The 22,393-nt window shown below is 35.5% G+C and overlaps 1 protein-coding gene across 2 annotated transcripts in view; it reads left to right on the forward strand.

Annotated features, from left to right (window-relative positions):
* Positions 1-21,702, forward strand: part of COPS2 (COP9 signalosome subunit 2) — a 30,863-nt gene extending 9,161 nt beyond the window's left edge. The window contains exons 2-13 of one of the 2 annotated variants that reach the window (XM_061428817.1): positions 7,230-7,343; positions 7,973-8,050; positions 9,139-9,264; positions 11,294-11,404; positions 11,524-11,601; positions 13,588-13,762; positions 15,487-15,665; positions 15,780-15,832; positions 18,177-18,274; positions 19,446-19,528; positions 20,011-20,069; positions 20,947-21,702. In XM_061428817.1, coding sequence (XP_061284801.1) covers positions 7,230-7,343; positions 7,973-8,050; positions 9,139-9,264; positions 11,294-11,404; positions 11,524-11,601; positions 13,588-13,762; positions 15,487-15,665; positions 15,780-15,832; positions 18,177-18,274; positions 19,446-19,528; positions 20,011-20,069; positions 20,947-21,091 — 1,299 coding nt within the window. In that variant the 3' untranslated portion in view covers positions 21,092-21,702. The remainder of the gene's footprint in view (positions 1-7,229; positions 7,344-7,972; positions 8,051-9,138; positions 9,265-11,293; positions 11,405-11,523; positions 11,602-13,587; positions 13,763-15,486; positions 15,666-15,779; positions 15,833-18,176; positions 18,275-19,445; positions 19,529-20,010; positions 20,070-20,946) is intronic. The other variant, XM_061428818.1, reaches the window with a different exon arrangement.
* The last annotated feature ends 691 nt before the right edge of the window (positions 21,703-22,393 follow it).

Consider the following 22,393-nt stretch of genomic DNA (forward strand, 5'->3'; position numbering starts at 1 on the left):
CATGAGGTGGCCAAAGTACTGGAGTTTCATCTTTAGCATCATTCCTTCCAAAGAAATTCCAGGGCTGAGCTCCTTCAGAATGGACTGGTTGGATCTCCTTGCAGTCCAAGGGACTCTCAAGAGTCTTCTCCAACACCACAGTTCAAAACATCAATTTCTCGGCGCTCAGCCTTCTTCACAGTCCAACTCTCACATCCATACATGACCAAAGGAAAAACCATAGCCTTGACTAGACGAACCTTTGTTGGCAAAGTAACGTCTCTGCTTTTGAATATGCTATCTAGTTGGTCATAACTTTCCTTCCAAGGAGTAAGCATCTTTTGATTTCATGGCTGCAGTCACCATCTGTAGTGATTTTGGAGCCCAGAAAAATAAAGTCTGACACTGTTTCCACTGTTTCCCCATCTATTTCCCATGAAGTGATGCGACCAGATGCCATGATCTTCATTTTCTGAATATTGAGCTTTAAGCCAACTTTTTCACTCTCCTCTTTCACTTTCATCAAGAGGCTTTTTAGTTCCTCTTCACTTTCTGCCATAAGGGTGGTGTCATCTGCATATCTGAGGTTATTGATACTTCTCCCGGCACTCTTGATTCCAGCTTCTGTTTTTTCCAGCCCAGCGTTTCTCATGATGTACTCTGCATATAAGTTAAATAAACAGGGTGACAATATACAGCCTTGACGAACTCCTTTTCCTATTTGGAACCAGTCTGTTGTTCCATGTCCAGTTCTAACTGTTGCTTCCTGACCTGCATACAAGTTTCTCAAGAGGCAGATCAGGTGGTCTGGTATTCCCATCTCTTGAAGAATTTTCCACAGTTTATTGTGATCCACACAGTCAAAGGCTTTGGCATAGTCAATAAAGCAGAAATAGATGTTTTTCTGGAACTCTCTTGCTTTTTCCATGATCCAGCGGATGTTGGCAATTTGATCTCTGGTTCCTCTGCCTTTTCTAAAACCAGCTTGAACATCAGGAAGTTCACAGTTCACATATTGCTGAAGCCTGGCTTGGAGATTTTTGAGCATTAGTTTACTAGCGTGTGCTGCTGCTGCTGCTAAGTCGCTTCAGTCGTGTCCGACTCTTTGCGACCCCATGGACTGCAGCCTACCAGGCTTCTCCGTCCATGGGATTCTCCAGGCAAGAACACTGGAGTGGGTTGCCATTTCCTTCTCCAGTGCATGAAAGTGGAAAATGAAAGTGAAGTCACACAGTCATGTCTGACTCTTAGCGACCCCGTGGACTACAGCCTACCAGGCTCCTCCATCCATGGGATTTTCCAGACAACAGTACTGGAGTGGGGTGCCATTGCTCTGTGAGATGAGTGCAATTGTGCGGTAGTTTGAGCATTCTTTGGCATTGCCTTTCTTTGGGATTGGAATGAAAACCGACCTTTTCCAGTCCTGTGGCCACTGCTGAGTTTTCCAAATTTGCTGGCATATTGAGTGCAGCACTTTCACAGCATCATCTTTCAGGATTTGGAATAGCTCCACTGGAATTCCATCACCTCCACTAGCTTTGTTCATAGTGATGCTTCCTAAGGCCCCTTGACTTCACATTCCAGGATGTCTGGCTCTAGGTCAGTGATCACACCATCATGATTATCTGGGTCGTGAAGATCTTTTTTGTACAGTTCTTCTGTGTATTCCTGCCATCTCTTCTTAGTATCTTCTGCTTCTGTTAGGACCATACCATTTCTGTCCTTTATCGAGCCCATCTTTGCATGAAATGTTCCTTTGGTATCTCTGATTTTCTTGAAGAGATCCCTAGTCTTTCCCATTCTGTTGTTTTCCTCTATTTCTTTGCATTGATCGCTGAAGAAGGCTTTCTTATCTCTTCTTGCTATTCTTTGGAACTCTGCATTCAGATGTTTATATCTTTCCTTTTCTCCTTTGCTTTTCGCTTCTCTTCTTTTCACAGCTATTTGTAAGGCCTCCCCAGACAGCCATTTTGCTTTTTTGCATTTCTTTTCCATGGGGATGGTCTTGATCCCTGTCTCCTGTACAATGTCACGAACCTCATTCCATAGTTCATCAGGCACTCTTATCTATCAGATCTAGGCCCTTAAATCTATTTCTCACTTCCACTGTATAATCATAAGGGATTTGATTTAGATCATACCTGAATGGTCTAGTGGTTTTCCCTACTTTCTTCAATTTCAGTCTGAATTTGGCAATAAGGAGTTCATGGTCTGAGCCACAGTCAGCTCCTGGTCTTGTTTTTGCTGACTATATAGAGCTTCTCCATTTTTGGGTGTTAGGTCTAAAAGGTCTTGTAGGTCTTCATAGAACTGTTCACCTTCAGCTTCTTCAGCATTACTGGTTGGGGCATAGACTTGGATTACTGTGATATTGAATGGTTTGCCTTGGAAACAAACAGAGATCATTCTGTCGTTTTTGAGATTGCATCCAAGTACTGCATTTCGGACTCTTGTTGACCATGATGGCCACTCCATTTCTTCTGAGGGATTCCTGCCCACAGTAGTAGATATAATGGTCATCTGAGGTAAATTCACCCATTCCGGTCCATTTCAGTTCGCTGATTCCTAGAATGTTGACATTCACTCTTGCCATCTCTTGTTTGACCACTTCCAATTTGCCTTGATTCATGGACCTGACATTCCAGGTTCCTATGCAATATTGCTCTTTACAGCATCAGACTTTGCTTCTATCACCAGTCACATCCACAGCTGGGTATTGTTTTTGCTTTGGCTCCATCCCTTCATTCTTTCTGGAGTTATTTCTCCACTGGTCTCCAGTAGCATACTGGGCACCTACTGACCTGGGGCGTTTCTCTTTTAGTATCCTATCATTGTGCCTTTTCATACTGTTCATGGGGTTCTCAAGGCAAGAATACTGAAGTGGTTTGCCATTCCCTTCTCCAGTGGACCACATTCTGTCAGATCTCTCCATCATGACCCACCCATCTTGGGTTGCCCCACAGGCATGGCTTAGTTTCATTGAGTTAGACAAGGCTGTGGTCCTAGTGTGATTAGATTGACTAATTTTCTGTGAGTATGGTTTCAGTGTGTTTGCCCTCTGATGCCCTCTTGTAACCCCTACCATCTTACTTGGATTTCTCTTGCCTTGGGCGTGGGGTATCTCTTCACGGCTGCTCCAGCAAAGTGTAGCCTTTGCTCCTTACCTTGGACGAGGGGTATCTCCTCACCGCCGCCCTTCCTGACCTTCAATGTGGGATAGCTCCTCTAGGCCCTCCTGTGCCCACGCAGCCACGGCTCGTTGGATGTGGTGTTGGTCCTCCCAGCCACCGCCCCTGGCATTGGATGTGGGGTTGCTCCTCCTGCCCGCCGCCCCTGGCCTCGGGCTTGGGGCGTGGGGTATCTGCTCCAGGCCGCCGGCCGCCGCCCCTGACCTCGGACGCCGGGTAATAGACATAAATAATATATAATAGATACTCTATAGAACAGAATTATTCTAAAGACTTCTCAAAATATCTTCAGTTTAAAAATCATGCCAGTGTGGTAACTAGTTTGCTGTAGTTCAGTTCGTATTGAGGTATGTGATTTACTGAGCTGCAAATGACAGGTTAGTGGTGTCACGGAGGCTGCAACATGGTGTTGCAGATCATAACCTAATTATAAGAAGGAAATTAGTAACATATCAGTTGTGCCAATTCTCATGTATTTATCCATTCCAGCAGCAACACTTAAGAAATGAATTGCAGTTGTGCAAAAAATAGTATACATTTCACTTCTCAATCCATATAATGTGAAAAACTGAAAGAACGTATTCACAAAATGTTGAAGGCTGATTAAGTCTTATCTCAATCGTAGTGATTCAGAGGAGTTCGTATAGAGTTTAGAAATAGCATTAATCTGGAGCCAGTCGGTGCCAGAAGTTGCAGGTAGTCAGTCTTGAACTACAGGAGGCCTTCAGACTTGGTAGGAAATGTAAAGATTCCTTTCTTCAACAGTGTTATAATCAGTTCAGTAGTTGAAGTTAACTTTCTGGCAACTCCATGTCCTACTCACGTTTACCTCTCAGCTTTCTGCTTAGCTCTTAGGTCCTGGGCCATTTTTATTTTTTCCCCTAATCTGTTGGCTAAGAGTGCATTCTGAAGATTTAGGTTGCTGAAAAGTGATTCTCTGGTTCTAGCTATTCCTGTGTATTATTGAACAGTTACTAGAGAAGAACTGATTTCCAAAGGTGTAGAGTATGTGAGTAGGTTTTTTAGCTAGGATTATTTACTCCACATCTTCCCTGAGGAGGTAGATGATGCTTAAGCTGTAATGACTTGCAGTGGTTAACGAGGTGAAGAGAGGTAGAAAGAAAAAGAAATGGCACGTTCAAGGTAGAATCAATAAGGACTTTTTATGTTCCAGCAGTGTGACTGTTTCTAGCTGTTCAGTACTTCGTGTTACAGTTTTGTGTCTGCTCTTCCTCTTTTCCCCTTTCTCTTTTTTGTCTGGCATGCAAACTCCCATTTTAGCTTTCAAAGCCTGGCTCAGAAGCCATCACTATCACAACATGATTTGATGTGTCCACTTGGCTTGTTCATTATTTATTAATTTCTTTTTTAATCAATTTTATTATAGCCAAACCTGAATTCAGAGTGAAGAAGTGAATGAATGACTATGAACTTTACTCATTACTCAGAATTTGACCTTATCTGTAAGACAAGTGTTCCAAAGAATTTAATATGTGGAGCAAAACTCAATTACTGATCTTAAATTTGTGAGGCTGAGTGCCAGTGCTTCCCAGAAAGTATCCTTACATGAGGAAATAATTACCCTCCAGAGGGCGCACATTACAAAGCCATGGTGGTCAAATAAAACTGATTGTATGCTAACATCAAACATCTCCTTCCATCTGCTGGTCATAGGAAAAATTCATCTTGTGCTTACATATTTTTGAGCTTTCTAACACTTCACTCTTATATCTTTTTTCTTTCATATGCCTTTATGAGACAATACAGAATTTTTCATAAATTGTGCCCCCCAAAATTTAACTGTATTTGGATTTAGAAATAACTATAATACTATTCTTATCTTTTTTGTGTTTGCTTTCAGGCACAATTCTGAATTTCACGTAAACTTACCCTTTGTAATGACTTATAGCTGAAGGAAATCTCTCTTCCTAAAATAATAGTTTTATTACACTAATTTATGTATATTTTATAATCCTCATCACTAAGTTGAATATCCTGAAAATACTTTAAACTCTTATTTCTACTTCTCCACAAAATGGTGTTACTTCAATTTTTCTTTCTGCTTTATTGTTTCATAACTAGGAACTGAATTTATGTAATGAAAAGCCATATAAAACTATATAATATAAATTAATTTTGTTTTACTTATTTTGATGTTACAAGACTAGCTAAAGTATAGTAATATAACTAAACAACTATTGAGTAATGTGAAGTACACATAAAGCAAATATTTTTATTAACATATAGCTTTACTTAGCAATAGATTACTCTGCTTTATATAGCTCACCATCCTAGGTAGTTAGGCTGTGTTAGAATAATAAAATTTAGACTTGGGGAATAGCAAAAACTAAATTATGAAACTAAAGGTAAAATAACTAACATTTAATAATAAGTAATACTACTAATAATTAGTATTTACAATTTGCTTTTGTGTTGATTCTGTATCTTTCGGTACAAACCTATTTCTGAATCTGTGTAACCATCCCTTACTTGGAGAAAATGGCTTGGTGTCACTCATTCCAGGGAACCCTTTGCTGATGTCTTTGTATCAGTTCAGTTCAATTACTCAGTTGTGTTCGAATTTTTGAGACCCCATGGACTGTAGCATGCCAGGCCTCCCTGTCCATCACCAACTCTGGAGTTTACTCAAACTCATGTCCATTGAGTTGGTGAGGCCATCCAACCACCTCATCCTCTGTCATCCCCTTCTCTTCCCACCTTCAGTCTTTCCCAGCATCAAGGTCTTTTCCAGTGAGTCAGCTCTTTGCATGAGGTGGCCAAAGTATTGAAGTTTCAGCTTCAACATCAGTCCTTCCAATGAATATTCAAGACTGGTTTCCTTTAAGATGGACTAGTTGGATCTCCTTGCAGTCCACAGGACTCTAAGAGTCTTCTCCAGCACCACAGTTCAAAAGCATCAATTCTCCGGCACTCAGCTTTCTTTATAGTCCAACTCTCACATCCGTACATGAGACTACTGGAAAAACCATAGCTTTGACTAGACAGACCTTTGTTGGGAAAGTAATGTCTCTGCTTTTTAATATGCTGTCTAGGTTGGTCATAACTTTTCTTCCAAGGAGCAAACGTCTTTTACTTTCATGGCTGCAGTTACCATCTACAGTGATTTTGGGGTCGAAGAAAATGAAGTCTGTCACTGTTTCCTCTGTTCCCCATATATTTCCCATGAAGTGATGGGACCAGATGCCATGATCATAGTCTTTGTATAGGCTCAGTGTTTTCTAATACTTTGCTTTCAGTCAGAACATGTTTTCTGTTTATGTCTTTCAGCCACAAATTTAATGCCTTTTCCACCTTCCCTAAGTACTTTTCACACACCTTAGCCATAACTTTTGCAACAGCAGAACTGGCACAAATTTCTTTTTCCTTCAGTTTCACAGGTAGAAGATTTGTTATTACCATGGATCTTATCAACCTCAGCATACATTTTTTTCTTACTGAGGACTTTTACTTTTTCAATTAAAAGGAGCACATTAGGGCCTTTCTTTGGCATATCTGAATTTCTAGTATCACTGTTTTTGAACTTTGGAGCCATTATTAAGTACAATAAGGGTAACTTGAACACAAGCACTGTGATACCACAATAGTGGATCTGATAACTGAGCCTGCTGTTTAGTGACTCACAGGTGGGATATGCCGGACAAAGGGATGATTCGCATTCGAGGTGGGATGGAGGGGGTGGAGAGGAGATTTCATTGAGATTTGTTCATGCTACTCAGAATGACTTGCAGTTTAAAACTTTTTGATTGATTATTTCTGGAATTTCCCAGTTTCCAGACCTCAACTGATACTCAACTGAAATCACAGAAAATGAAACCGTGGGTAAGGGGGACTACTGTATTCTGCTAACCACTTGATTTTGGCTTTTCCCCTTGTTATTTCAATAATGGTTAATTTCAGTGGAATTTCTACCATATATTTAAATTGTGGTTTTTTTCCTTATAAATATGTAGTTTTTCTCTTAACAGTATTCACATTTTAGCAGTGTGTGGGTTTCTTTTCTTTTTTGTTTCTCTCATTTTAATATCTCTTTCTAACACACAGGAATACTCTGAAGATAGTAACTCTGAGCCAAATGTGGATTTGGAAAATCAGTACTATAATTCCAAAGCATTAAAAGAAGATGACCCAAAAGCAGCATTAAGCAGTTTCCAAAAGGTTCATATTTTTTCTTGTTGATTCTGTGTTTTGTGTTTTTCTAAATAATGTCTTAAGTAAATTGTAAATGATTTTATCTCAGAAGTATGTTTGGATATTTAGTGATAATCCTGTAAAAGAAGTTTGCATTATGCAATATAAGCAAATATTTCAAAAGGGCTATCCTTTTGTTTTTTCCAATCAAGTTATCTATAGAACAGGACCATTGTCCCGAAAAGCTTGTACAGTTCTGGCAGAAAGAGAATCAGTGAATGTGCTGGTCAGTAGTTATCCCTGCGATCGTGGTCCTTCACATAGATGTGGTTTCATTATAAAATATGTGATTTCTTTCCTACTGATAAACTTTTGGGTTATTCTTAACCAGTGAAGTAACAGGTACTTCTGGGACTGTATAATAATCAAGAAGTAGTTCTTATTTAATCTTTTGATGAAGAAACTTCAAAATAAGCTCACTTGTCCTTTCATAAGCATTTAAGACTGGTTTCTTAAACCTTTTAAAAATGGCTTTGAAAAATAGAGTTTTTAGGGCACTTGTTTTTCATGCATATGGTGTAAAATTAATTTACAACTTAAATATTGGGTGTTACTAGAAAATAACTATTAAATTATACTAAATTCTTTTTTTATAGGTTTTGGAACTTGAAGGTGAAAAAGGAGAATGGGGATTTAAAGCACTGAAACAAATGATTAAGATTAACTTCAAGTTGGTAAGATTTGTTTTGAGAGGAATTAAACTGATAATGAAATTCTGTACTTAAAAACCTCATGGCAACAAAATGTCATACCTGCTTTCCTGAAATAATTCTGTTGATATGTTTACATATTTAGCCTAATTTTCATTTGTGACTATAGTTATACTAAGTTTTAAAAATTCTACATGGGGTTCCTTCCTGGTGGTCCAGTGGTTAAGACTTGTACTTCCAATGCAGGGACTGCAAATTCAATGGGGGAAATAATATCCCCATGCCTCGCAGGCCAAAAACCAAACAAACAAACAGAAGCAATGTTGTAACAAATTCAATAAAGACTTTAAAATGGTCCACATCAACAAAATCTTTTAAAAATTCTGCATAGTATACAAGATTTTCTATAACTTATATGCTCTGAGGAATGATAGACCCTCTGCCAAAATATTTAATGCTGGAAATTTTACTAATAGTCCTTCATTTCCTCAGGTCTTTCATGTTTCCTGGAGTAACTACAGTTATGCAAATAGTCCTGCAAAGAATAGCAGCAGTAGCTACATCCACTATTTAGTAGGGCCTTGGGTGGGAGGATTTTCCCCCTTTTAGAAGTGGGGAGGACTTTTCTTGAGAGTGGGATGAGTACCTGGGCTTGAAGGAATTTTTTTTCCTTTCACATTTTACTATAAGAGCTTACCAATAATAGGGAGAGAAGAAATACATAACTATGTTAGAGAGCTTCCTGATGAAGGAGTAAATTTTCAGGGAAGAATATTTTAAAAGTTGGTCTTATTTTTTTGGTCTATGAATATTTTAGTAGTTTTTATGATTTAAATAAATATGTTTATTGTGCAGTGAGGAACAATATCTGAAATTTGGAAAATCTATAAATTATACTTTTTCAAAGGCTAACATCATAAATTTAATTCATTTACTGAGTAGTAATTTCAAATTTAAGCTAAAATGTAGTGTTTCTGTCATATAGTTCCTCTATTATTGAAAAACTATTGTTTTTTAATTAGGTAATAATAGGTATTTCTATAATCTTAATCATATGTACATATCTCAGTAAGTAAATATGTACCTAGTAATGCATTTTTCTTCCCTCACAGACAAACTTTCCAGAAATGATGAACAGATATAAACAACTATTGACCTATATTCGGAGTGCTGTCACAAGAAATTATTCTGAAAAATCCATTAATTCTATTCTTGATTATATCTCTACTTCTAAGCAGGTTAGAGTCTGTTTTTGCTTCTTGGTATTTATCAGTATGTTTAAACTTAAGAGCTTTGTTTTTTGTTTTTAAGGCCTAGAAGTTCTATTTAAGCAGTTATGCTAGTTTTAATTTTAGTATGCTGTTTTCATGGTTACAGGATAGTATATAGTATTAAAAGGGAATAACCCAAGCTTTATCTCTTCAAATAATATCTTCAGATACTGACATAATCTGCACACAGGTTTTACAGGCTTATAGTAGACTCCCATGCAGTTTCTAATAAACATCATCAGCACTTCAGCTAGCCTTCTTGAACAGTTAATAACCTATCAGTGAGTCATAGGTTCTTTGTGTAGATCTGATTAGACGGAGATCCTTGGGAGGAGAATCTATATTCATTGCAATTAGTAGTTGGCATAACTCATTAGGTAATCAATAAATGCTTCTACAAAGGATAGGTGGATGATGAAAGAAAGGGCTAATGATGATACTACAGTGGACATGAGAAATGATAGTGCTTTCATTATTTTAGTTTTTGATTATTAAGAAAAGCAATGATGATTTTAGTTTATTGCTAAAATAATTTCAATTGGATTATTTGTTCATATTCTTCTAAGCAACATAGTCCTAAGTTTCAGCTTTACTATGCCATGATATTTGAGCACAAGAAGTATTTTCTGTATCACTTAGCATTTCTCAGAACATTTGATACTTTTCATACTCAAAAAATGTTCACCTCAGAACTAGTCTTTCATTCTGTCTTTTCTACTAAATGTCATTTTTATTTCTTGAAGTTTATCATTTTTATATCTAAAATATATGTAATGGAAATAGAGGAAGATAAAATTATGTTTAGAACATTAACACTTCATGGCACTAATTCAGGGCTTCCCAATATATTGGGGCTTTTCTTAAGTGGAAAAATGTTTCCTGAGTTTTACAAACACGTCACATCATAATATTTTTTGTATGTTATTTTTAAATATGTCAGATGGTGGGGGGCAGAACTAAGTGATTTTCAGCAAGATTGTGTGTTGCTTCATGTTGTTATATGTAAGCTTTTTGTCTTTTGAAAGTAAGTATAGATATTAGTTGCGCAGCACTTACTGACTGTGCAATCGACAGTCATGAATAAATAGGCAGCCTTTACTGAAAGTATCAGACTCACCTGTTGCCATGCCCTCTTACCCCCTGATCCTGTTAAATATGTGGAGAATCAGTTATTCACACAAAGGTAGAGCCAGAAGTGGGAGGAGGGGACAGAGGAGCTTATCATAATGCAAAACAAATGGCAATTTCCATTAAAAAAGTCATATTCAGACAGTGAACTGATGGTGTTAGACAAAGCTAAAATTGTGCTTAACTTTTCCCTCCCCTCAACTCCAGCAGTTTATCAGTAACTTAAAAATTTGTAGTCCAGTTAATTGATTAGTCACATTTATAGAAGAATTTTGAGGAAAGAGGCTTATCGTTTGCTTCTTTAGCAGCTTACTTAGTGTTTGCCACATGCTTCTGCTGCTTCTGCCAAGTCGACTCTGTGCAACCCCGTAGACGGCAGCCCACCATGCTCCCCCGTCCCTGGGATTCTCCAGGCAAGAGTACTGGAGTAGGGTGCCATTGCCTTCTCCGGTTTGCCACATAGTAGTTCCCAAATAAGAGTTGAGTGCATAAGATACATCCATTCATAATAAACAGTGGAGTCTCAGAGTTGGACACTACTGAGCAACTGAGCACGCACACAATTCTTGTGCTTGCCATTTCCTTTGCTAACATAAAATGAGTTATTAGATTTGAAAGGACAAACCTATACTATTAGAGCATTAGACATTTTCTGGGTTTTATTTTAAATGTATAAAAACACATGTTGGCACTTTTTGTAAATTTGGTCTGTACTTTTGCTAAGGTTTTGTTAATTTTGTGGACTGTCACAGACATTCAGTTAAGATACAGCTAGTGTATCTTATGTATATTAAAGTTCAAAGATGCACTTTTGGTTTGCTCAAATTAACTTTATTAACAGGTACAAATTTGCTGTTTACAATTATAGAATTCTGATTTTTTATGTCAGATGGATTTACTGCAGGAATTCTATGAAACAACACTGGAAGCTTTGAAAGATGCTAAGAATGACAGACTGTGGTTTAAGACAAACACAAAGGTAACAGTAATAATTACTATTTTTTCTTTTGAAGAGTGGGTGGGCATCCTTGATAAACTCTAAAGATATACCTTCTCCTGTTGAAATCTTTTAATTCTAATAAGTTTATTTTTTTACAGCTGGGGAAATTATATTTAGAACGAGAGGAATATGGAAAACTTCAAAAAATTTTACGCCAGTTACATCAGTCCTGCCAGGTAGCTTTTCTTTTATTTTTTTTGTACTATTTCTTCATAAGAAAAAATTATATTGGAAACATTGCTTAGGGATATTTTCAAGCATCATCGCAAAAATAAAATTTGGAAAATAAGTTACCAGAAAGCTAATTTTTTCTGACTATTACATTACTTCCTCTGTTAATCATAATTTCAGTCCTTATTTTTGAAGAATGAGGCATAAGTATCAATAAACAGACCAGTCATTAATATTAAGAATAATAAGCATTTCATATTTAGTTATACACCCTATGAAAATCAGAAAGGATGTTGTAGACATACATTTTAAAGATATTTTATACTCTTAGTTTTCGTGTATGAATCCTCTGTAACAACACTGTCCTGTAGAACTTCATGTGATGTTAGAAGCATTCTATCTGTGCTTTCCAATCTGGTTGCATCAGCTACATGTCATCAAGCGCCTAACTGTGACTAGGGAGATGGAGGTACTGGGTTTTTCACTTAAATTATAAACTTGTGTAGCCATAGTACACCTCTGTAACTTTTAAGTGTGAGCTGTAATTTTGTATTTCGTTTTTTGTCTTGATCAATAAATTACTTGATATTAGTTCAAATATTAAATAGAAATGCTGTTTTAAATATGTTTATGCTCTTTCAGTGCCATGTACTTTTTTATCAAGATCATGTTGCAGGTTGATTTTAATGATTTAAATGTATAAAAACATGTAAACTTTTATCAACTAGCTTTAAAAATGCACATACACAGATCCATATCCAATAGAGAATCTTTTGAACATTATTGTTTTTCATGCTATGTACTATTAATTATATATTTTATTTCTGTGAATGAGGAAAAGGTTGATCAGAAAAGTGTTCTAAATCATCTTCACATATTTTCATTTAATAATGTTACCTTTTTTGGTTTTTATAAAAAACATGAAAATGTTTTCATAATAGTTTCGGTTTATAAGGCAAATCAGTTAGTTATGGATTGTTTTTTATCTACACATTCTTAAGGAGGGCTTAGTCTGATGCATAAACAGCTGTGTATTCAGTTCCACGTGAAATGAAAATCGTAGAGAAGGCATTTCTAACTGAAAGTCTTTCAGTATATACATAAGGAATATGAAATCTGGAGAAGTTTTTGCTTGGTTTATTTTGTAACATAAGGGAAATACTATCTGGATTGTAAATTACATTAAAGCATAGGAGAAATGCATGATAATCTGAACATAAAGATTGTCTTACATATCATATTTCTTAGTCTGGTTGTGTTTTGTTAGTGGATAACTAAAGGAAAGTTTTAAGTTAGAAGACCCAATAAATAATATTTGGCTTTGTGTATGTCAGTGCTTGATATTTATGATTATCTGTCAACCATATTCTGTTTTTCACAGCTTGTGTTTGTGGGCTGTTGATCATCTTTCAAAGACAAACTCACCTTTGTCACCACCTTTGTTATTCCTTTGACATCCCCCAAGAGAATTAATCTTCTCTTCCATCCTTGGAACTTCATTGATGCTTCAGCTAGAATTATTATCATTTATATTATAACTTATCTGGTGGCATATTGGTCTTCTATATTGTGAACTTTTTGAGACCAGGACATTGGCTTATTTCGTATTTCCCCCAAGGTAGACTGACCACCTGGCACTAGGAAGGCACTTGATTGAAGGCACAAAGTGCTTTGATTGATCAGTGCATCTAAAGTGGTTGTGAAGATTTGGGGAAGACTACAAATAATCTCCTGGATAAAGCAAAACATTGCAACTTTGGTACATTAAAAAAAACCCTCCTTATCAAATAACTGTAAAGTACAAAGGCCCTGTGGGTTCCTTTTTGGCCATTGAAGGTCATATTCTTAGTAATCTAGGTGCCAGTTGAAATTTGTAATTCATTTTCCCACAGAATTAGTATCATAAATGTAAGGTTCTCAGGCTAGCTCAAAAACCACTCTGTTGACTCTGAATTCTGTCTTGACTGGATTTTCATTATTTGTTTTCCTAGACTGATGATGGAGAAGATGACCTGAAAAAAGGCACACAGTTATTAGAAATATATGCTTTGGAAATTCAAATGTACACGGCACAGAAAAATAACAAAAAACTTAAAGCACTCTATGAACAGTCACTTCACATCAAGTCTGCCATCCCTCATCCATTGATCATGGGAGTTATCAGAGGCAAGTTTGGTTTGCAAAGGTTGGGCAGTGCTATGGGAAGATAATCAAGATGTCCTTGGATTATGACTGATTAACTCTGAAGGTTGTTTCTATTTTAGTGAAAATAAATGGCAAAGTAGTAAAGTCAAATGAAATGATCTAGTCTTAGTAAGGAATTAGGATGAATTTTTGTCTTTTTGAAATTTATATCAGTAAATTACTAATTGAAAATTCACCATCAGAAGTTCTGTTCTTGAATTGTATATAAAATTGCCTTCTGTTTTAGTGATTTTTTTTACTGAAATATTATTGATTTACAATGTGTTAATTTCTGCTGTATAGCAAGTGACTCAGTTATACATATATATACATATTTTTTATAGTCTTTTCCATTATGGTTTATCACAGGATATTGTTTATAGTTACCTGTGCTATACGATAGAACCTTGTTGTTTATCTATTCTGTATGTAATAGTATGCATCTATTAATCCCAGACTCCCTCCCCGCTACTCCTCCTTGGCAACCACATGTCTGTTCTCTATGTCAGTGAGTCTGTTTTGTAGATAGGTTCATTTGTGGCTTTATTTTATATAAGTGATATACGGTATTTGTCTTTCTGGCTTACTTTGCTTAGTATGATAAACTCTAGTTGCATCCATGTTGCAGCCAATGGCATTATTTTGTTCTTTTTTTATGGCTAATATTCCATTGTATGTATGTATCACATCTTCTTTATACATTCATCTGTCAGTGTACATTTAGGTTGTTTCCATGTCTTGGCTATTGTGAATAGTGCTGCTGTAAACATAGGGGTCATGTATCTTTTTGAATTATAGTTTTGCCTAGATACATGCCCAGGAGTGGTATTGCTGGATCATATATAGTAATTCTATTTTCAGTTTTCTGAGGAACATCCATACTGTTCTCCATAGTGACTATACCAACTTAAATTAGTTGTAATAACTTACATTACATTAAAATAACTTATATTATTTTTACGTCTAAAACAGTGTAGGAGGGTTCTCTTTTCTCCACACCTTCTACAGTATTTGTTATTTGTAGACTTTTTAATGATGGCCATTCTGACCGGTATGAGTTTGGTACTTCATTGTAGTTTTGTTTCAAAAATTTCTTATTATTCTTATTGATCTTTATTTATGATTTTTGGTTTCTCTGGGTCTTTGTTGCTGTTCACATGCTTTCTCTAGTTGCAGCAAGTCTGGGGCTACTATTCATTGTGGTGCGTGGGCTTCTCCTGTTGCAGAGCACAGGCTCTAAGCACACGGGCTTAAGTAGCTGTAGCACGTGGGCTCGATGGTTGGAGCTTACAGGCTCTAGAGCTCAGGCTCTGTAGTTGTGGTAGCATGGGTTTAGTTTCTCTGCAGCATGTGGAATCTTCCCAGACCAGGGATCATACCCGTGTCCCCTGCATTGGCAGGCAGATTCCTACCCACTTGGAGCACCAGGGAAGTCCACCTCATTGTAATTTTGATAAAATTACTTTCTATTTCAACTGAGAATAAAGATTTGCAAATGCATGTTTGGCTGATGTTTAATGAAGAGCTTGGTTTTTAGAATTCAGTATGTGCCCTTTGTCCACTTCAGGAGCTAGTACTCTTCAGGTTATAGAATTAAAAGACTAGAAGCTACTGAAATAGTTTTCATTTGATTTTTATGAAGTGGTCAATCTTCTATTATTATAGAACTGAAAATGTCCTCTTTTCTCCTGTTTTATTCTTTACAGAATGTGGTGGTAAAATGCACTTGAGAGAAGGTGAATTTGAAAAGGCACACACTGATTTTTTTGAAGCCTTTAAGAATTATGATGAATCAGGAAGTCCAAGACGAACCACTTGCTTAAAATATTTAGTCTTAGCAAATATGCTAATGAAATCGGGAATAAATCCATTTGACTCACAGGAGGTATGTTTGTGCTCTAATTGTTCATTTCTGTCAGCTGTCTCTTGTGAAAATAAATGTTATTCTTTCTTTGTACATGTACATAGTTAATTGTTTTGTTTTTTTTTCTCTAACCAGGCCAAACCTTACAAAAACGATCCAGAAATTCTAGCAATGACGAATTTAGTAAGGTAAGATTTAATATTTCAGTCAAGGTAAATTATCTTAAAGCAGTGAATAAAGAAGAGAGCAGAGAGAATTTTACAGAATTCAGTTAATACTCAACGTATTATTTTGACTTGAAGTATACGAAAGTTTGTAAAATTTTTGAAGTCATTGATTATACTGTTTCTATTAGTCACAAGATTTTGTAAGTATTTACTGCTTTTTTTTCTCATTATCTTTGTGTGTGTATACACATACTGTTTCTCAGTAGAAAGCTATAGAGGTTTTAAAACAATTTCACAGTGTTACAGTTTCTACGTGCCTTAATCCAAAATGAAATTATGAATTGGTCTACGTAAGTCAAGAATTTTCAGTGAGACAGTTTGTTTACTTTATATTTGCTTAATTGACAAGATAAAAAAATCACTTTTTGCCTCAGCTAATTTCCTAATGTAAGGAGCAGCAGAAGGGTCATACTGGTAGGAAACCTAAGGATTTATTGTTGCCTTCTGTGGAGAAAGATATGACTAATGATGGCTAATACTGAAAAACCTGCCATCAAAGAAAAAAAGAAAAACCAAGCAAAAGCCTAGAAAAGAAGACGTTTTTGTAAAAGAAATCAATGAGCAAGAAAAATGTTTCTTTGGACCAGGAATAAATATAGCCTATGATTTATTGTGCTTTCTTTGTAGAAAACTAGGAAAGAGACTTACTGGGTTTCAAGTCCATTGTTCTAGACTATACAGCTGAGTTCACTAAGACAGGAAGAGTGTAGTTAGGGGTATGAGGCAGGGTTGAGTTTTTTTGTTTGTTTTCAGATATATATAGGTAATTTAGATGACCAGACATTCTCTTAATAGTCTTTTTTTTTTTTTTTTCTTTTTTAATTTAAGAAAGTACTGTTGGGTGATAAATTACAAGTCACCTAAATGTAAATTTTATATACTTATAGCCTATTTCATTATATTGTTTAAGCTCAAAAGACAATTTCTTTGTCTTTATTTCAAACAGTTTATTCTGTTTACATTTGGCCACATTAAGAGATTATTTGGTTAGAGATTAATTTCATAATACTTCAAAAAAAACTAGGTTAAATTTCTAAGTGACAAGTTTAACTTGAAAACTCTTAAAGAAATATTGCAGGAAAGTATATCCCTGGACATTAGTATTTTGTTCAGATTAAATTGGTTAATGCATTAAATGGATTAAAGTACTGATTTGTCAGACCTTATCTCAGTTTACTCCAGAGAAGCCTTTGTATTGGAACTCTAAAACTTATTTTAATAATAAATTTTAAAAGAAGTAGCCCGTGGTGTCCCATGTTTTGTATAAGGTTCTTTTTTAAGCCACTTAAACAGTGGAAGAATGTGTCTTTGTTAAAATATCTGTGTGTGCAAGTGTTTTCACTATTTGAATATATCCTCCTGTAGTATATTACAATAATATATTTGGGGTAGGTAAGAAAAGTAATGCTTCCTAATTTTATCTTCCTAGTCAGTTGACAGCAGACTAGAGGAAAATAATTCCTGTTGAAGCAGTTGAATCACCTGCCCCTAACATGAAGTTACATTGCGACCCAACAGATGGAAGCACAGCAGAGGGCTTGCAGAGTGGCTGATGATATGTGTTACATACAAAGCAGACAATGGTGCCATTTCCAGAAGGTTGGCTTCTTCCTTCTCAGCACCTTTAGCAGTCCCCATAGTGCCTCAGAGAGTAGATAGTAGATACCTCAGACAATCATGAACATAAATCAGCCTTTGACCTTCTGCAGCAGTGTCCATCACTCTCTGCTTTGTGTGTGTATCCCATTTGCCACTAGTTATCTGCCACCAGTATTTCTGCTGTATAGTTCACTGGAATTTTAAGGCTAAAGAGAGTTGAGAATCAAATGTTCCCTTTAAGAAGTTTTGGCAGTTGCTGGTACCTTTCTAGAAGATAAAAATTAAGGAAGCTGAATTTATGAGTAAACTTCAGAGAGGATATACTGTCTTATATTCAGACTCCTCCATTCAGTAGTATACATGAAACCTGGTTTCTTGGAGATTAAATGCACAATTTAACTTAAAAGCATCAAGCATTAAACAGTTACTAAATATTTGTCAGTTCTTAACAGTGCTAAGACTGAGGTTTTAATTAGCTGTGTATAACATATAACCCCACATAACTTGTCTTTCTTTTATAAAACTAAATGCATTTAAAGAAAATTTGTTTTCAGAAGGATCTGTGTGTGTTTAATTCTAATTTCCATGACAGAAACTGTAATTTAGATTTTTCATATAAAAATTGAGAAACAGGCTCTTTGGATTATCTGATTTAATATATGACTTCTTCATGTTTGACAAAATTTATGCTTTTCTTTTTTGTTAGTGCCTATCAGAATAATGACATCACTGAATTTGAAAAGATTCTAAAAACAAATCACAGCAACATCATGGATGATCCTTTCATAAGAGAACACATTGAAGGTATATGTCTTCTTCTGACTGAATTCTGTTACTTTTTTTGCTACTATCAGACAATACTTAATGGACCTACATGGAATTAAGGCATTTTTCTTCTGTTTATTGGAAAATATAGACTTGTTTCTAAATGCTGTCATAGAATAAAATATTCCTTAAAATTATAAAACTGTTTTAAAGACGTCAGTAGGTAATTTCATGTTATTAATGTAATTAAATTCTACATGATGTCCATTTCATTTAAAAGGAGGCTGTCACTTTTGCCTTCTGATTTAGATATTATTGCATGTTTCTTACTGACGCTTAGGTTCAAAGTAAATTTTTAGGATTTATTTTTGACAGCAGAAGCTTTGAAACAGCCTGCTATAGATAATGCTAAGATGCACTAATTTTGAAAAGGTATGTAACAACAAATGTATGAGATTTTTAATAAGTTCTAATTAACAAAGATAAAAATTGTCTCTTTGTTCTAGAGCCACTTATACCTCCAGTGTTCCTACCTGTTATGGAGCTATTTGAGGGTTTTTAATAACTGGAACAATTCATTCAAATGCTTAAATGCCAGATGCATTAAGAAAATCCAAAGAATACTTCAGAAGTAATATTCTTTTGTTCCTCACCTTCCTTTCTCTTTCACTCAACAGACAAAGTTCTTATTTGAACTGCGAATACTATATTTTGTGGGTATAAAAAAAATACAGAAGCCTTGTGCCTGAGCTCCTATTTTTTTTTTTTTTGTAAAGGATACTGTAAATGAAGAACTGGGAAAAATTACAGAATTACTTTATAAAATGTACTATTCTAGTTTATGAGAGAGCATAAAGTAAGGAACTTGACTAGTTGGTATAAATTAGAGCTTCTTGAAAGAGGAAATGATGAGCAGTGAAGTGTTAATTAAGAATGCAAGAGGATATTTCAAATAGTATTACAACATGAGCAAAATCAGAGAGATGGAAACAAGAAAAACTTATGTGAAAGAGAGCCTCTAATCCTGTGGTACATCTGTTGAACTCAAATGTTTTTAGATATAAATTGCTTATTCCCTCACTGGACAGAGAGACATGTTTTAAGAAGATAAATGATACAGTTAATTAATACAATTTAGATGTACATAGTGATTCATAAAGATACACAAACTAGTAAATATAAATGTATTATTTTAACTTTTGTCTTTCAGAGCTTTTGCGAAACATCAGAACACAAGTGCTTATAAAATTAATTAAGCCTTACACAAGAATACATATTCCTTTTATTTCTAAGGTACTTCTATTCCTTATAATTTGTATTTATAAATGCAGTGTATATTTAAAAGAGTTATTCTTGGTAGCAATATTTTATAAAATATAGCATAACTCAAGGTTTTTCCTTTTAATGTGAATTTTTCTGTTTTCCTGATATAAATTGAGTTAAAAGAAATGAGAAATAAAGAGTCATTACATTTCATTTTAAAGATTCCTTCACCATCAGTAATATTGTAAGAGAGAAAGTAGTGGCTGAAATACATAACTGATGTATATCGTTAACCCCAGCCACAATAAAATTAAAGTAGGAATATACTTCTAAAGTTAACAGAGCAAAATTTTATCAGACCTGTGTTCTCAGTATTTTGAACAGATAATGAAATTTGTTTTAACTTTTCTCTTTTTTAAGTGATAGAAACGAATTTAAAATAATATTTATATAGAATCATAAAGTCCTCTAAAAAGTTAATTAGTAGAATTATAATGAGTCTTTTGTCTTAGGAGTTAAACATAGATGTAGCTGATGTGGAGAGCTTGCTGGTGCAGTGCATATTGGATAAGTAAGTACTTGACTATTTTTTTTTCCGCAAAATGTTTAGGACATAAAGTTTGAATAATGATGGCAAAGGTAGCAGTTGAATTCTTAAGTTTTCATAAAAAGCACCCTTTGGCTGTAGTTTTCTATTGAAAGAGATACTTGTATGTGATGGCTTTTTATAAATGAATGATCATATTAAGCACATAATCTTTAAAAAGTTCTAAATGACTTTTCAAAAGATTTCTCATTCAGTGTATGACCCTATATGCCTGCCTGCTCAGTTGCTTCAGTTGTGTCCGACTCTTTGCGACCCTATGGACTGTAGCCCGCCAGGCTCCTCTGTCCATGGGATTCTCCAGGCAAGAATACTAGAGTGGGCTGCCATTTCCTTCTCCAGGGCATCTTCCCCACCCAGGGATTGAACCTGTGTCCCTATGTTTCATGTCTCCTGCATTGGTAGGAGGGTTCTTTACCACTGAGCTACCTGGGAAGCCCCTGACCCATCTATACAGCTAGATAATTATTTAATGAATAGTATTATTTCATTTTTGAAGTATAAGATATGATATCTGTTACTTTGGAAATGGTATCTTTCTTAAAGGCAAGAAATGTTATTTTTAAAGCTTCTCATGTTACATTTGCTCTTGATTAATTGGGTAAGTATATGTCTGTTGGTTCTTTCAGTGAAATTGATGAAAGGTAGCTGAAGTCTGGTTTCTGTCTAAAGTTTGAATAAGCTAATGAATGTTAATGCTGAATGCAACCATTTAATGTAGACTGCAGGGGGTTTTTTTTTGTTTTGTTTTTGCATTTATTGATATTGTGACTATTTTATAAAGTCCAAAAGATACGTTTAGTGAAAATGGTTTGTAGACATGTCATCTTTTATTTATTTCCAGCACTATACATGGCCGAATTGATCAAGTCAACCAGCTCCTTGAACTGGATCATCAGAAGAGGGGTGGTGCCCGATATACTGCACTAGATAAATGGACCAACCAACTAAATTCTCTCAACCAGGCTGTAGTCAGTAAACTGGCTTAACAGAGAACAGCTTTTACAGACATACTTAAGGCAACAGTGCAGAGATGTAACCCTTAAAAGAACTGGGAATGGCAAAACTACTGTCGGTTGATGTGTCCTGAAAATTATTGGAGTTATGGCAGAAGTGCTTTTTTTGATCAACTGGTTTGTGTTTTGCTGCTGCATTTATCCCAAGAAAAAAAAAACAGCTTTAATCTCCAGAAGAAAACCAAAATGCCATGGGATTTATGCTGTATTGACATCTTGCCCTAAAACATACAACATCATAGTAATTTGTCGTGGGCAACATGACCAGAGAGAAGATTTTTGTCATGATTTTAAATACACTGACACGCTACTGTTGGTTAAATTTAAACATGTTTTACCTGCAGAAATTCTCTCACAAATAACCTGCAATAACTTGAAATGCATACCCTTTTGAACACTTCCTTTTCTCATGTATAAATTAAAATGTTTGCTGCATTTTGCAAAATGTCAATTCTCCAAAAATGTGTCCGTATATTTCTGTACCTGCAGTGTAGTAAAGGTTTAGATGAAACCCCATAATTATAGTGGCATACTGTCACTTAGGTTTCAAGCAGCAAAATAAACAGTGCAGCTCAGAAATTGTAGTTTGGTTCTTGATGTGTTTTTATTACATGTGGGGTTTTTGTTTTGTTTTTTAGTACCTTAGAAATGTCAAATTATTTTTCTTCAGTTAATAATTTTAAAAAGCCTGGAAGTAAATAAGTTGGTTATTTGCTTTCAAGTTTTTAAAAGTAGTCTTTATTGATAAGGAGAATTAGTTTCTAACAAAAAACTTGCATAGTACTTAACTTTGACAGTGATACTTTAAAGGAATAATTTTGTTTTTAAAGAATGATACTCCTTTTTAAAAGATTCTAACTCAGAATGTTCACTTTAAACAAATATGCCAGAATATAGACAGCTAAATGAATGTTACCCTGCATAGTGATCATGCTGGAAAATTATTTCCTAATTCCAGCAATCTACCATTGCTCAAAACCTCTTGGGTTTTACTCTTTGAGAATTGCATTCAGAGCTAATTTAAGTCACACACTGTTAACTTTATGATTACATAATTGTTAAAAAAGTATTATCCAACTTTTGTTCTGTGTGCTGTGCTGTGCTGTGCTCAGTCATGTCCGACTCTTTTACGACCCCATGGACTGCAACCCGCCAGGCTCCTCTGTCCATGGGATTCTCCAGGCAAGAGTACTGGAGTGGGTTGCCATTTCCTCCTCCAGAGGCTCTTCCTGGAGACCTAGGGATTGAACCCGTGACTCTTGCATCTCCTGTATT

This window comes from Bos javanicus, chromosome 10, assembly GCF_032452875.1.
Source record: "Bos javanicus breed banteng chromosome 10, ARS-OSU_banteng_1.0, whole genome shotgun sequence".
Taxonomy (NCBI): domain Eukaryota; kingdom Metazoa; phylum Chordata; class Mammalia; order Artiodactyla; family Bovidae; genus Bos; species Bos javanicus.